Below are 16,811 nucleotides of genomic sequence, written 5' to 3' on the forward strand. Positions count from 1 at the left end.
AGCGGGGTCAACGCCATGGCCACACCATGGTGGAGCCAGAAGCAGCTCGGCCCTGGCTTTAGCCTCAAGTCCTGAGGACGAGCCATGCAGCAGCACCCACAGACCTGGCTGGAGCCTGGCTGTCCTGCTGGCACCCAGAGCTGCCGCTCACACTGCAACACAGACCCAGCAGCACAGACTGGGTCAGCAAGACAGACGCTTGCCTCCCTCACTGGCTTCCAAATTTAGCTATGCTTTAGGGAACAGGAGCAGGCTAGACCCAGTTTGCTCTAGAAGAAACAGCCCTGAGAAGGAGAAGTGCAGTCAGCAAATGGGAAGGGCAATGAAAGGCAGGGACAAGAGCTCCTGAGAAGCCCAGGCTGCAGCCTGGAGGCAGCTGTGCTGATCAACCATCTCCCTGCCGGGATCAGGGCAGACACCCTCCTGCCACACAGCAGCTCAGGAACTCAGACCCCTCTAGGAGCTATTTTAACCCATTAGGGCTGCAAGCACAAAGCCAAAAGGCCAAACACATTATTTAGAAGCAAAAAATACAAGGATACTGCTAGTTTGTGCTGAAGGAGGACTGCATGAGCAGCCCTTCTTCCAAACCCTGGGCTGCAGGAGAACCTTGCTGTGTCAGTGTGGGCATGACAGGTCCCTCCAGCACTCCCTTCCCTTCCTGATCAGGCAGGGCTGTGGCTTGCAGTGGCCTCCCAGCTCTCCCATGCTCCCCAGAAACGCAGCAAGACACCAGGAACCACAGAGTGGGTGCAAGACCCAAACTTACGATCAAGTCTGAGAGGTGGTCAGAGCCAGAGCTGAACCCACTGGTGTCTGAGTCTGAGGGGCTGCTGGAGCGGGAGTCCAGGATGGAGCGGGAGTCCAGGCGGGAGCTCCTCAGTGTTGGCGTGGAAAACTTTTCTGGCAGGTCTGAACCAATGGGGTCTAGAGGCAGGAAACCCAGCGGGGGCTTCCCCAGGACGTTCCCGAGAGGGTTACTCAGCATGCTGAGAACTGCAAGAGAGAAAGAGCCCATCAGTGCTGCAGCATGACACCTCCTTCCCTCCCGGCTCTTGTGGCAGAGGCCCAGGAGGGTACTGGCCTCCTGTCAGACCACAAACGGCTTGTTTGGGAAGTGGCACATCTGGCAGGTACCAACCCTCCGCACAGCTCTGGAAAGGCTGCACACTCTTTGCCATGAGTTGCAGTGTGGTGCTGCACAGCTGGAGCCAACAGCAGCAGCCTGGTGTGGCCAATAAACACAAGGGTGGGTTACTCTCCCAAGGCTGAGATCAGCCAAGAGATCCCACTTCATCTGGGAGCAGAATCAGAGACCTCACATCCTGGTTGTGGACCTCATAAGGGTGCTCCACACAGGCCTCTCCGCCCAGTCCATGCCATTATACTGGCATTTCTTTCTGCTTGTGCTGGAGCAAGCTGGGACCCAGGGGTCAGCTACCCACAGTTTTAGTGATGGGGACACAGACTGGGCCCACGGCCAGTCTTTGCTGCATACACCAATGGCCAGCCTGAGAGGAGCAGGGCCTGGCCCATCAGCAGGCATTTGCAGGCTTGTAGGTGGGACGCCACACACGTCAGCCCCGACAGGAGCTGGCTATGGGCAGCCAGCAACGTGCCAGTCTGGCCTGCTGACAAAGGAGATGCTTCACAGTCAGTGGCGAGCACCGTCCCCGGTACACGTTCACAACAAGCCTGTCTGGTCAGGCCTTTGCCCAAGAGCTGACAGACGAGTACGCACCAGATTGCTTCCCTCAGACAGCAGCAGGTTTTCCTCCCACTGAGGAGAATCGAGGCAAGCAAATTCCTCCCTAGAAACAGAGCTGCCTCCCCGAGCAGAGCACCAGGCCACTGAGGGGTCATGAAAGTCCCATCCTGCTCCATGGGTCAGCAGTGTGGGGCCAGCTGCCACCCAGAAGGAGAGGGAACGCAGGGCAAGCTCGGCCATGGGGGATCCCACAGGGGCACAACACCAGCCAGCTCTATTCAAAAGGAGCAAGTCTCAGCAAGCTGAGTGTGTCCCCAAACCAAATGAAAAGAGCAAAGCATTCAGAAATGGTTTTAATTATTCAGAGGCTGCAAAACAAGGCAGCTTGCCCTGAAGCTTTCAGTTTTCAGCACAGCAAGTTTGGGATCCACTTGATATCCTCCAGACCCACCTGATCTCAACCAGCTAGGACCACAAGGTTTTTAACCCAGATTTTCAGTAGCTCTTGTGCAGAAGATTAATAATCCAAAACACTATCCAAACCAGGTGAATAAAAGTGCCCTCATGCTCAAGTGCACTACAGTCTGACACCAGTCCCAACTCAGTGCCAGCACCAGAGAAAGCTGCCGAGCATGCCTGAAGCGACATGCTGGGATGTAGCTGTCCCAAGCTGCGTTATCCAGTGGCATACCTGCTGGGGAGCTGGCATCTCTAGCCTCACACTGCAGGGAGAAACCTCACAACACCAACAGAAACCTCAGACAGGTACAGGTGGGTCCGTTACTTGAAGAATCTACCTCAACTCAAGGCAGAGCTGGTCTGCAGGATCCCTCAGCAATAGTCACAGCATCTTCCCACATTTGCAGAGTCTTATACCTGCGAGTTTCCCTGGCAGAGCTGCAGACCCATTTTGGCTACAGCACAGGACTATGAACTCACCTCTGACCACACTTGGAAAGGGACCTCCTGCCCTTTGAATATCTGCTTGGCTCTTCCCAACAGCAGCATCTGTGCTTACACCCAACCCTGCAGCCACAGAAAAACCTCACTGGCCCAGCAGTACTTACCCTGGGCAGAGCTCAAGCAGGAGCAGCCCCGCTAGCGGCAGTAGGTAGCCGAGGGAAAGCTGTCGCAGACAGCTCAAGCTGGGGAGGAGACTGCTCCCTCCTAGTCACAGCACAGAGCAGGGCAGAGCATCTCCCAGCCCAGGCAAGCCGCACTACGCTGGTTTGCCGACTTCTCTGAAGCCACGTGACATGTTTAAAAATACAGCCAGTGTATTGTTCCAAGGGAGACAGCTGAATTTGTTAAACAGGCTCAAAAATCTGATTAGTCACTAAACAGTACAAGAGTCAAAGCAAAGCAGCTGATCCCATGGCCCAAGCCTCACTGCCGACAAACACTCCAGTGCTGACACCCTCCTCCTCAGCCATCAAGCACAGTGGGTTTATAACTTTGGGCAGCGAACAGCCCTGTGCTGACCTCGTGTGCACAGCATTCCTAGAGACCTGGAGCAGCAAATGCCATGCAGATTGCGACCAGGCAATGCTGTCCTGCACCTCATCTCCTGGTTATCAGAGATGTGGGAACAGAACTCCATTTGGGATGCATCAACAAGGGTTCAGGGGCTCATCAGGAGCTCCCAAAGGCATTAAAAGGTCCAACTCCTCTGCCACATTTATTTCACCTTCATCTGTCACCACTCTGGCTTGCTACAGCCACTGCTTACACATTTGCTCCCAGGATTGCTTAGCTCTCACCACAGCTAGAAAACCAGTAAGGCCAGTATGAGTGCATTCAAGTAGCAGGATTACTGGCCTTTAAAGGGATCTATTGTCTGGGCATCTGAGTATCAGCACCTACCACCAAGCAAAATTCTGCCAGCTACAACTGACCCACTCCTAACTTGATGTCCTGGAAGCACTGACATCCTGCTGTTAATGCAGATGGATTTCATCCACTCCAGAAGCTTTGACAGGTCTGCACAGGCAGCACTGTTACATGCTCTGCAGGCTACACTGAGCTCGTGGGAGACCCCACACCACCCCAGTGGGTCTGACTCAGCTTCACTTGGTATCTACAGCCACTCACAGGGCCATTGGGAGGAAAAACCATGAGCCATGCTCAGCACTTCCTGCTTTACACTTAAGCTTAGCAATCAGGTTGTGTCTCCTGAAGCCAGCCTTTGCAGGTAGCCTAGGAAACACCAGCATAAGAGACCAGATCTTATTTCTTACCCCTCCACCCCAAAGGCATGCTGCTCTAACTCCCTGCTCTAACCCACAGAAACCCCTCCTGGGGGATGGGGCACAAGAGCCTGACAAAGGTTGTCCACCTAAAAACAACAAAGCAAAACAAAAAAAACACCTTCAAGTCATTGGGCCCACTCAAAGCCACAGTTCTTCCAGGGAAGTTGGCCTTGTCTCCTCTCCCAAGCAGACAGCTTGCAGAAGAGAAAAGCCATTTCCAATGCACATGCAAGATGCAACAGCAATTTCTGGTGTCAAGAGCATCCCTGAAGATCCCAAAGTGAAGCAGCAAACATCAGGTAACTACTCAGACTAAGAAAAAAACCTAAGTGCAAACAACTAAGTATTTTTCACATCTATGGGGGAAATTTTAACTGAAGGAACAATGTGATTCCCATTCATCCACTCATACACAGCAGCCCTGCTGTCCAGAGCATGGCAGTTTGCAGAGAGCTTCTGGAACTTTTCGTGCCTCTGCTCAGAGCTGCAAGAGAGGCACATGCCAATGCTCCTTTGCAGGGGACAGCAAAAAAAGGTAGCTTTTAATAGAAACTCGATTCTGACTTTTGACTCACTGCTGCAGCTTTAATGACCGAATTCAGAGCCAGCATGCTCCATCTTTGAGCATGTCAGCCAAACGCTGACAGATTTAAGAGCTCTGTGGAGCAGTCTCGATACCAGCATGGCACTCTTCCAGTTCACAGGCGCTCAGGTCGCTCTCTAGAGAACAAGCATTTTACAAACCACTCCTCCTTAGTTGTGCTTTCCTTAGTAAATGCTATCAGGACAATGCTGTTGCAGTAAGTCCTCTTAATTCCTGCATCATCCTGGGGCCCCCCCTAAAGATACCAAAGGGAGCATGTGCAAGCATCTCAGACCCATTGCACACAAGCCAGACACTTCACAGAAGTACACAGCTACACTGAGCCCACGGTGGTGGTTTCCCAGGGTGGCTAGTTTCAACTCTTCATGCCAACTCTGTCCTGTAGACCCCAAATTATCTTTTAAATCTGGTTACCAACCACTGAGCTACCACATTCAACATGGACTTACCCAAACTCAAGTAGATCACTCCATCAGCATAAGCTGCAATCCATGGCACACACCTTGGGAAAGGCACCCCAACAGCAAGATGCCCAACACCCAACCCAACCAGCCTCAGAACAGCTTTTATTCTTCCATGTGCTGGTTAGACTTGCAATTTAAGATTTTCAACACCTGCCCAGGACCTTGAAGCATACGGCTTTCTTCCCTGTATACTATAATTTACAGCCATTTAAGAATTAGACTTTCTGGTAGCTTTGGCCAAGCCCATTTTATAAGAGGTGGATGTAAAGATGAGCCCTAAAGAGCCAGGCTTAACAGTGCTGGCAGCTCAGGGAAGGGCTTTGGGTAAATAAACCACCTTACCACTACGCTGATGACAAATGACACTTTAATGCCTTGAATAAGACCTCAAGATAAGAGCACTACACATAGAGCCTCCACTGAATTTATTCCTGACAGCTAGAGTTGACAAAAAGCTCTGCCACCATTAAGCTGTCCTCTGAACAAGTACTTCTGCTTTAGTTTGTCTGCAGGAGACCACCCAGCAGAACAAGCCAACAGCACATTAGCAGAGTAGAGCTGATGCTCTTTGTTCCTTGGTGCATCAGTTTTAGCCAAGTTAACTGGAAACTGAGTCTTGCCCAGAGCAAAAATCGCTCTCACCTTACAGCTGTCCACGTCCTTCTGCTCAAGATCTTTCCCCACACTAAGAACATCAGTGGAAGCTTCCCCATTGAGGAAAACAGCATTTGCCATAGGGCAACACACATCACAGCCTCTTCACAAGCCCAAATGCACATATAACTGTGTGCATGCACACAAACTCCTGTTGAGCAGAACAGCATGCCAGGCCCCAGATTCTTACATTACCAGTGATGTCTGGCACCTGCATGCTTAATGCGCAGGCAGTTCGACACCACATTTGGCAGTGGCACTCAGTGCTAGAGGAGCACATGCACACACTTTTTGAAGTCATGCTCTGAAGACGTGTTCCAGCCTTTAAAAGCTCACTGCAGGGCTGGAAAAAAGCCTATTTAGAAGGGACCAGGACTTGTCTGAGCAGGTCTATGACGCTGAGGCCTTCAGAGGGTCACTTTTGCTGGCTGGCAAGGTTAGACAGAGGGACATTCAATCTCCAGAAAGGAGATACCAGAAGTTTGTCTGCTGGGAGATTACTCAGCACAGGAAGGATGGCAAATTGTCAAGACCTCCCCTTTGTCCATCAACTGCTACTTACACTGAAAGTCCACCCTTCTGCCCTGATCTCCTTGCAGAGGCAGGGGTGAGAAGATCAATAGGAAAGCTCTTATCAAGAGAAGCAGGGCAGAAGAGATGGTTTCAGTACCACCATGCTTCTGCTTCCACTTGGTGACACCTGCTGTGCCCAGAGGCTGCAGAGCCATATGCACATTTGGGGCAGGGTGGCGGAGGAGGGAAGCAGCAGCATGACCCAGGCCCTGGAGACTGAATACAGTGCAGTTTCTTTTGTCGTTCATCAAATAAGCTTGTAAAGAAAAAAAAAGGCTGATGTCCTGAACAATAGCCTGCTGCAGTTCCAGAAAAACAGCTCGTCTGCAGTTTTTACCGCCCAGCCAGACTCTACCCTGGTGGGGTGGGAGCAAGCTGAATGTTTTAGTCAGCCAAAAAGCAGCACCTCCTACAGACACTAAGCAACTTCATGGCAAGAGAAACATTTGCATGTCTGAAAGGCAAATGGGCACCTTAACCACCTCCTACAGCCTACAGTCTCTGTAGTTACAGCAGTGACACAGCCAGAGAAGCTGCCAGAGTGAGTTTTCCCCCTCCATCACACAGAAGCACTGAGCTGCTTAAAACACGACCCGCTCACCACAGGGGAAGGGGTGATCAATACTCCTGACTAATCTTAAGTGAAGTTTTAGCACTTCATGCCTGCAGCCATGGGACCTCACACTGCCTGCAAGGAGCCAGCACGCCTGCAGCCACAGCATGGGAAGCACAGGGGACACCAACTGAACTAAGCCCAGCAGAAGCTGCAATGACAGACATGGGGCTGCAGCACACAGTACACAAACAGGCTTTTCTTGGCACAGGGAAGGCAGACGTTGGATTCCCCCCGCCCCGTTATTCACTCCTTTACAGGGAACAGCCAGGCTCTTAAAGGTGCACAAAGAAACCAGGAAAAGCTGCAGGAAGAGAAGCAGCACAAAAATTTCTTCCTCTTAAGTAGAGCAGCCATGGGACAGAGCCCAGCGAGGTGGAGGGCATCTCCATCCTTAAGCACTCAGAGCTCATCTGAGAAGCAGGTTGGATACCTCCAGAGGTCTTGTCCAGCTCAAATACTCCTGATTTGATTATACTCCCATTATTCCAGTGGGGAAAGAAGTCACTGCTGTTATGAGAAGAGCCACCTGAAGTCAGCTGCACGTACCCTCTCCAGAGCTGTACATTGTAACAGAAGTCTCCATATTGAACCAACTGCCAATTTTCAAGAAAAGCAGCTCCCAGAACTGCAGATGCGATCAAACCAGCAGTAACCATCATCTAAATAGGAACTACGGCACAGCCCTTGTTTCTGAAGTACAAAAGAGGAACCTCTGCCCTGACAGATTCTTCATTTGGGGCAAAGAAGAACTGAGGATATTCTGGCAGCTATTTCTGGTTTGCTAAGAAGGGGCAGGGGAATAAAAAAAAGGCAGCATGATCCCACAGCTGAACCACAGAATTAGAGTCAGGACACCTGAGGTCTATTCTTGGTTCTGGCACCAACATGGTAAGTCACTTCCCCAGCATGCCCTGAAAAATGGAAACAGTGGTAGAACTAGGAATACAGAGAAGTTTACTGCAATAACATTTGAGAGTACAGGTCCTCCTTCTGTGCCGAGAGTGGGACCTAACTGACAACAGGCCTTGCTGCTTCTTGAGGCAGGGAATTTACTACTGTGTTTCTGGGAAGGGAGAACAAATGCCCAAGGTAAATATAAAATCAGTAAAGACAGCTAAAATGCAATTCAGGATCAGAAGTACACAGGTAATTGCATTCACTAAGCAGACTGCCACAACTGCATTCGTCTTTAGAAAGATCAGAACACTGAAATACAGCAGGTTTTAACATGTATCAGTCCTGGAGAGATTTAAAAGCCAACATATTCAGGTCAAATTCTGCACAACAAGCTTCAGCTTTGCAGCCTCAAGAACAAACACTTCTATATTTAAGTACCAAACTCCTCTCAATTATCTGCTGCAACATCCAGGGTGCAAACTCTGCAGCATGTGTTACTTTACGTGCTAACAAGGATGAGACTGACTCATTTTCACCACTCAGCTGCATTGCAGTTTGTGGGGTGTCAAGTCCATCAGGATACTACTACCTTTAGGAGAAGGTATGCTCTTTAGAGGGGGATCAGGGGGAGTAGGCTGTTGGCCATACCCCTTTGGGCAAGGCAGCAGGCTGCGGTAAAGGAAGAACTAAAAAAAGACAGGCTTTAGTCCCAAATGCAATCCTATTTGAAAAATGGCACACAAGCCTCACTAAGGCATTCAGCTGGCACAAAGCCACTTCATCACTAGATTGGCACACTCAGCACCACCAGTGATGCCTGCAGGTTCCCAGTTACCTTCCAGAGGTCTGCATGCCTCAGGTACAGAATCACAGCTTTAGCTGTTTGCTTCACCTTCCCTCCACAGTCTTGGAGAGAAAACAAGCCAGAGGGGCAAGAAGGGAAACCGGGCCTTTCTCCATGGCCATCTCAAACAGATGGTGGCGGCTGCTCTGTCTGAGAGCAGCTTCTGAGCTGGCAGTAGCACAGACATCACCTGTGATTCAGCTGTTTTGCCAGCGCCTAAGGGACCACGCACAAGGCGAGTGAGCCCAGAGACACGGATACAAGGTGCTGAGATGGAAGATGCGGCACTGGCTGGAGATGCCCTGCCCAGTGCCCCTGCCCTCAGCCTGCACCCTCTGGGAGGCTGTTAATTCAGCCCCACAGTGGCACTGCACAGTATCTATGCGGTGACAGGTCAAGGACCACAGCACCTTTTGGAAGCAGACAATTTCAGAGCCAGCTCAGTGGAGGTGCCCATTTAAACAGGCCTTGTTCTGGGAACACTGAGGCAGCCCATGAATGAGTTCCTACAGACCCCTTGGGCTATGCTACTTTTGCCACCCTCCAGCAGCTTTCCTATCCTGCTCTGAGCAGTAGGTTGGACTAGATAATCTCAAGAGGTCCCTTCCAACTTGAATTACCCTACCACCCTAAAAAGGCAGCCTGTCAAGAGCACTGCAGAGGGCCTAAGAGGTCATCTTACAGCAGTCCCGCACACAGTCACTGCACAAGAAGTCAGCTACAGGGATTTCAGTTGTACAAACAGGCCAAACTCTCTGCTGGCTCACTGGCCTTGCCCATAGTGTCACTGCACTGACAGGTCATCCCGCAACACCGCACTACGCAGCCTGGTTATCAGGGCAGCATGCTGTGCCCAGGCACCACACAGCACCAGGGACAAACTCAAGTCTAAAGCAGGAGCAGATGCTGAACTCTGCACCTGTCCCACCAGAGCTGGGGAAGGGGAAGAGCAGGCATCACTCCCACATTCTGCTACAGGCAGCCCCAGCACATTGGGAGAGCAGCTCCAAAAGCCGTGTGGAAGTCCAGGCAGTTCCCCTAACCAGCTCCAAGTGGAAGGACTCAGACCTGTACGTGCTGTAGAGTTATTAATGAAGGCACTGAGCCAAAAACACATTCATGGCCTCTCCTAGAAAGCTACCATATTACCACCAATGAAGCTGCAGCAAACAAAGCCTTTCAGGTCTGCTCTGCCCAGCAAGCAAGCATCCCATCAGCTGCTTAGACATCTAGCAGTGCAAAGGTTGGAGGAAAACCTACCTGCCTCATCTCTCATTTGACTGGCACAATTTCTGGGGGATGATCCTTACTCCAGGCCAAAGCTTACACATACCTAAAACACCCTGCCGCTACCTCCAGTATTGATCACAACAGGAAAGAAAGACTAAGCTACTAGTTGCCTGGGGCAGCTCAGAGCCACCAAACAGCAGCTCCGATGCTCTCCTCAGAAGGGAACATGCTTGTTAAGGCTCACTTCAGGAGCTAGTCGAGAGGAACACAGTCCAGACTACAACTTGAGTCAAAAAGCTTATAGGCAAGCTCCATGAGCCCAATGTATTTGTATACAGCAGCATCACCAGCCAGTGGAGCACCAGTCAGCATGTCTATGAAGGGTGGAGATCTGCCAGTGCCAGAGCATCTTCTTTACCACATCTCTTAACAGCTTTGAGCAGGATCAGATGCTCAAGAAGTCTGTGCCTTCCTTGCACCCACACTCATCTGCTGTTACCTCCAGAGGGCACAAAGGCAGCAGCAACAGCCCCTCAGGGCTGCCCCAGAGGCCATAATAAAACATCCTTCCCTGACAGAAATCAAGGGGAGGGTTTTGGGTGGTGCGTGCCTGCTCCCACAAGCCATTTCCAGCACAAGACTGGAGGCTGCCCTGACCCACTTCAGTTCTAGCTAGATATAAGCAGAGATGCTGGTTAGTTTCCTGATCCAGTTACTCATCTATTTGCATCTTCTATTTTACAGCATCAGCACAAATAAAAATAAATCTGTTTAGGAGAAGCTGCTCAAATGGAAGCTTTAAAAGGTAGATTAAGAGCAACTTCCATTAGAAACCAATTGCAAACTCAGAGTTTTGATACTTGTTTTACTTATTTGATACAAATTTTATTCTGTTAAGGATCAAATACTGCTGCCACATGAGCAGTCTGCAGCTATTAAGTGCTCCTGCTTTCTACTCCACAGCACAGCTGGCTCAGGCCAGCAGTTGAGAAATCAGCCCACAGAGCACGAGCAGCCCTTACTGAAACATGCTCAAGAAACAAGTGCCCATTAAGCATCCACACCAAGTGCATCCTCAGAAAAGCCCTACAAGAGCTAAGATGGCATGGGGCAGGCTTTTAGTAAGGCCGCCTCAGGTACTCCTGAAGTACAGCCACCAAGCAGGAGACCATGCAAGTCAAGCCAGCTTCCGGGTTTGTTCCCTTACAGCATTATTATAACTAACCTCCACAGAGAAGGCACTACCACTATGTTTGTGCTTCCACTACTAAGCCCTGAACAGTAGGCAGGCTGCCCCAGAAGGGCCAGGGCTTAACACACAGCTGCAAGAAAAGCCTGTCTTCCTTTCAAGGCAATGAAGGACACTGAGAACACGGGCAATTCAGGATCACCACCACCACCAAGTCTTTGGTTACCCATTTGCCTGAATTGGGTGCAGGTCTGAGGCCAGCAAGATGTGGTCTTGCCTCCTTGCTCCAGCATAAGCAGCCATGCCATCAGCAGTATGAAGGAACCTTTTACTGAGTTTTCTCAGCAGGCTTGGGCTTATATCTGAGTGAGTCTCACTCAGGGTGAAGTGCTCACTCCCTGGACCTGAAGCTCCCCTTTCACTAGGGAACAGGAAAAATCCTTCTTGGATACTGTGGTGACAGCCTAGTTATCCAGATACTGAACTCTCCTCTATCAGAATGAGCCTCTGAAACCTTCCTCTAGCACAAGGAGAAGTATTTTCAAGCAGCCAAGCAGGTATATGCAGGAGTTGAGGGCACACCCAGGCAGCAACTGTCTTCTGAAGCCACTTGTCCAAAAGACAGGAGGTAGAAGAGCAGGGAGACCCCCAGACATACACGTGGCACAAGGGAGAGCACTATGGAGCAGGCACTTGGCACCATGCTGCAGCACAGATTAGCCTAGCAGCAAATTAAAACAGGCAGAGATCTGGAGGACTTCCTTCATCCAAATCCTCTGCCCCTCTAGGGTCTTCCTCAAGCTCTGCAGCTGAACACTCAAACCAACAGCTTGAGGAAGGCCAGTGATTGCTGTGTTGTACTTACTAGCAACAGCCAGCCCCAGACTGATTAGCAACTCTCCCTTGGGGGCACTTTTCAGGTGCCTGCCACCACATACACAGACAGCATTTCTGAGGACAGTCTGAAAACAGTCTCTCCTGGGGGAGCTCCTTATGAGTCCCTCCTGCTGTTATCAAGAAGAAAGGCTAGGAGTCCATGACAACACCTGTGCTTCCTTCTGTGCAACAGGTCTTTTCTTTCATCCTTCAGAGAAGGGGTTTTGCCTTGAAGACTTCAGAGTGATTCGTAGTCAGAGGCCTCAGCTATCTGCCAGGCAACACACAACAGATTGCCTGCAGTTCTAGCATAGCAGATTTTAAGCAACTACAGATAATCAGCAAGTTCAAGCTTACTGCAGAAAGAAGTTGCTGTGCTCCAGGAAGCAGAAGAACCAAGGGCTGGAAAGATTCATCGATGCTTCCCTACCACAGGCCATTTCCCCAGCACCAGAGCAACTGGAGCTGTAACCTTGCAAGCTAGAGAATGCGGCACCAGCAGCCACCCCGGAGAGGGCACAGATGCAGCTGGAGCTGCAGTCTCAAGCACAGATCCAAGGAAAAGCTCAGATCTGTTGCTGCACCCACAGCTTTAGGGTCACACAACAAGCAGAGAAGCAGATAGAGCACAGAAGTCCAACTGACACCATCAGGAAGAGCTCACCTGCTCAGGCTGGGCTCATCCAGAGGCTGACATCCCCTCTGGAAGAAGAGCTGATCCTTCTGAAAACACCCTTGCAGGTTAGCATTGCTAACTTAGCGTTAACAGACTGGTTTTAGAATGATTTCCCAGTGGGCAAGTCCGCTGTCCCACATAGGGACAGCCTCCCAATGTAGGGCAGGACAGACCAGCCAGACCCAGCAGCTGGCATGCAGGCTAAAAACCAGCCAGGGAGACCCAAAATCTGCACATGGATCTGCTTGTGTACTGCTGTCACCTGTTCTCCAGGCAAAAATTGGATCGAGACCCCATTTGCTTGTGCTCCTTGAGGAACAGGACAGTAAAGGATACCATCAAGGGCAGTCCCATCTCACTGCCTCTTAACCCCTCCTTGCCTCTGCAGAGCAATGAACTCAAAGGTCTTAACACAAGTGTCTGCCTACTATGAGGCTACTTTAAAGAAGGGGAAATGCTGCCTCAAGAAATACAGCTACGGATGGCAGGACTGGAAGCATTCAAGGCCAGTTTCCTGCAAAAGCCCCTCCCTGGGCCACAGAGCAGGTTTCTGGGACTTGCTGAAGTATTTCCAGCCTGACAGATCTAGTGGCAGCAGTGGGTTTGAGATGCCTTTCCTGCTATGAGACAGCAGTTCAATCCTACAGCCAATAAATGCAGGCGGCTCAAGCCTGCAGCAGCTGCTGCCTCCCAGAGAGGCTCTCTCCAGACACCAGCTTTGGGGACTGGCAGCGCATCTGGCACGCTCTCAAGGGCTAAGCACACATCCTCAGTGCTGGGGTCCAGCACTGTAGGAAGGAAAACTTGTTACAAATAACCTTGTCTGGGTGCAAGGGGTTCAGCAGCCCTTTGGGAAGGGGGACATAGGCAGGATTGGAGTGCACAAGCCAGCCCTGCTGCTCTCTGGCCTCCCACAGCACAGCCCCGGCCAACAGCAGGCACCTGATCCTACTGCACCAAGCTGCACAGTGACACCGCCCTGGGAACACAAGGTGACACCAGAAGGGTTTGCAGCCAAAGGTCCTTCCCAGGCTGAGAAAGCTCCACGCTGGCAGGGACTACGCAGACAGGAGAGGAGGTCCCAGCTCATCAGTACTCAAGCACAGGCACTGCAGGGGACCACATCAGCAATATTTTTAGCCTGATTGTTAGGTTTTTGCATTTCCACCCTTCCAGCCACCTCCCTGTGGGTCTGTGCAGCTGAGTCACTGCTAGAACCTTCCAAACGCTTGGGCGCCAGCGGCGCAACAGCTCTGCTTGGCAGCGCCATCCCTCCTCAGCCCCGAGAGACAGCCCAGCACTGACGCAGCCTCACCTGCTCTCAGGACACCCTGATGAAGACCCCAGCCCTTGAGGCTAGGCCAACTACAGCCTCCCAGGCCTCAGCACTGGGCATCGGGAGCACCCGGACACAGCAGCATCCTCTCCACATCCTCCCCTCTTTCTGTCACAGCACAGCTAGGCCACCTGGAAGCATCAGCATCTGCCGACTCCTCAGATACATACAGCTTTCAGACACGGGAACACTCCTCTGCCACCCAAAGAGAACTGTTTCACACCCTTTCAGAAGGCACTCCTGAACTACAAGATCACCCCTCCCAAGGAGGCCCACATTGCCACTCCAGGGCCCTTACGAAGAAGATGAGGCTCTGCAGACATGGGAGGTGTGGGCAGGCTGAAGCAATATAACAGCTGTGCGAGAGATATCAGCCTTTCACTTCTCCAGCCAGCATACACCATCCCCACAGCTCTTGGAGCAGGCGAGTAACAGCAGCCCAGACCAATAAGCACTCCTGGCCCAGCTGCCGCACACCCGGGAAGGGAGGGTGGGATTGAGAGGGAGAACGCAGTCTCAGGACCACAACGCCCCCCGCCATATAGCACTAGACCCTCTGCACAGCCTCTGAAGGCCAGAGGCTCCTGTGTGGAAGCAGCACAGCTGCATTTGGGCTGGTTTTACACCCCAGCCATCCCCCCTTCATGTACAAGGGGAATATCAGAAGAGGTGAGGAAACAGGCCTCTCCAGACAGTACTGGGTGCCATCTTCCAGCAGCTGTTACCACAAGTTGTCACAAACACCCACTGGGTGCAGATCATCCAAGCCCGGGGCAGTGCCTGAGGTTAGATCCTTTCTACCACTCTTCCCAGGCCTCTGCGGCAGGCAGGAGCTCCAGCACGAGGCACTGCAGTCAGCGGGGGCACCTGACACCAGATACACCCTCTGCGAGCAGGGAGGTCACTGGAGCACCTTCAAATCATCTCCAAATGAATCTCCCTCCTGAAACCAGGAGCCCCTCCACCCCTGACAGTGAACCCCCCCCAATCACAGTCCACTCGGCCCCACCACCCAACCCGCAAGGTGCAAAGCACTGCCACAGGCTTGTGCGAATGCTGCTCGCCTGCCTGCCGGAGCGCTGCAGAGACGTCCGCACCTCTGCCAAGACAGCCTGGCAGGAAGCCGGCCAAGAGAGCAGTGGAGATGGCTACAGTGGATCAGGTGGGGCTGGGACATCCGCACAGAGCAGCCGCCTTGGTGTGCGACAGCCCTTGTTCTGCAGCACCACTGTGCACTGAGCCCCAGGTGTTGTGGTTGTTAGCAGCAGCAGAACCATTCAGCATGGATGTTGCCTGCTTTAAGAGTGCTCTTGACATTAAAGATCCTGTAACACAGGTTTAGCGCCCATAGTCTGCTAACAACCATAAAGGGGCTCAGTGCACAGCTCTAAGGCACCTGTCCAGACCACTGCACACTGGTAACTTTTGTCTCTCCCTCCTCCTTCAAGGTTTCAGCTAGCAACAAAAGGAGGACAGATACTGAGTGTGTGGTATTCCACGGTTCATTAGGGGAAGCCCATAGGGCCATGTGCTGGAGCAGAGCAAGGCTTAATAAAGCTACTACATGCTGACTGCAAGCAAACCCTAAGTGCCAGTGCTAGGGCCCACACACAAGCCTGCATGCTGAGTTTCTACATCTAATTTCCCCAAGACTTAAGTGAGCTGTGCTGATGAAGCTGTCAATTCAAACTCCACTACCCCACAAGTGATTTTTTTTTTCTTTTTTTTGTTTTACAACCCATGCAGCAACATTCAGGCCTGTGTCCCAGCAGCTCTTCCTATCCCAAGGGCAGCATCCCCTGAACAGAGGTGGTTGACAGCACCCCCTCGCTCCCCCCAACTTATACATGGGCAAATCACACTGCCCAGGCCACCCCAGAAGCTATCTACATTCCTGTCAGCACCAACTTTACGCCTGGGGCCTCCTGTGTCACCCAAGTCTGCGCAGAGATGCACTACCCTTTTAACAAAGCAGCAGCGTGCTGCTATAAAGGGATGAGTTTCTGTAGCAACCAGGCTGAACTTGTACAAACTCTGCCAAAGCACTAGATCTTTCCATGGACTGATACTTGAACGAACACACCACCATTTGTGAAACTGGTTTTTACAGCCCTCAAAAGCTGGGAAATGAACTCTTCCCTCTGTTTTACCCCCTCCTCTGTCACCAGGCCGAGGAGATGCATTAAGTTTGTGCACACAGCACCCCTTTCCCCTCCTGCAATTTTACAGAGAAGGGTCATGCCTCTGGAAGAGTTAACTGAACCCTGCACCACTCCAGGGGAAGCACCCAGCACCCCAAAGCCTCCCCATCCAATCCCAGCTGCAAAACCAGACTGGAGAGGATTGAGGGGGAAGGGCAAACCAGCCAGCAACGTGTGGCTGTGAGCCCACACCCTGCCGATCACATAGGTTTGCTCTGGACCAAAAGAGTTAAAGCAAGAAGCCATTCCCCTGCACCTCCTCCAGCCCACTGCTAGGCACAGACCGCTATTTCTAGTTGAACGTGGGAGTGGAGAAGGATCCCTCCAAGTCTTCCACCCAGCCTGCGAGCTGCCGGCTGAAGTTGTTAGTCGGGTGCCGGCTGCACCTACCACACCCCACAGGCAGAGTTCAGCAGGCAACGCTGCCGTAGCACAGGAGCAAGTGGTGCTGCCTGGACTTTTGCAGTCGGGCAGGGGGGTCCCTCTGCAAGCACATGCACTGCTGCCTGCAGAGCTACCTGCCACCAGGGATTTTCTCAGGCTGGAGTGAAGTTTAGCCTCACTCCCACCCAGCATGTTCAGCCTCCTGACACCACACCCCCCACCCACTCCCTCCAAATGCAGGGAGAGGATTTCTCCTCTCTCAGCGAGGTTATTCCTCCACCAGCATTACAGCACCGAGCAAAACATAAGC

The 16,811-nt window shown here is 51.8% G+C and overlaps 1 protein-coding gene across 6 annotated transcripts in view; it reads right to left on the reverse strand.

The window, feature by feature from the left end:
- Positions 1-16,811, reverse strand: part of CPEB1 (cytoplasmic polyadenylation element binding protein 1) — a 43,775-nt gene that overhangs the window by 9,766 nt on the left and 17,198 nt on the right. For 5 of the 6 annotated variants that reach the window (XM_030015072.2, XM_030015073.2, XM_030015077.2 and 2 more), the window contains one exon: positions 770-996. In XM_030015072.2, the coding sequence (XP_029870932.1) occupies positions 770-996 (227 nt within the window). Of the gene's footprint in view, positions 1-769; positions 997-2,775; positions 2,900-16,811 lie in introns of those variants that run through there. The other variant, XM_041123587.1, reaches the window with a different exon arrangement.

Source organism: Aquila chrysaetos, chromosome 5 (genome assembly GCF_900496995.4).
Source record: "Aquila chrysaetos chrysaetos chromosome 5, bAquChr1.4, whole genome shotgun sequence".
NCBI classification, from domain to species: domain Eukaryota; kingdom Metazoa; phylum Chordata; class Aves; order Accipitriformes; family Accipitridae; genus Aquila; species Aquila chrysaetos.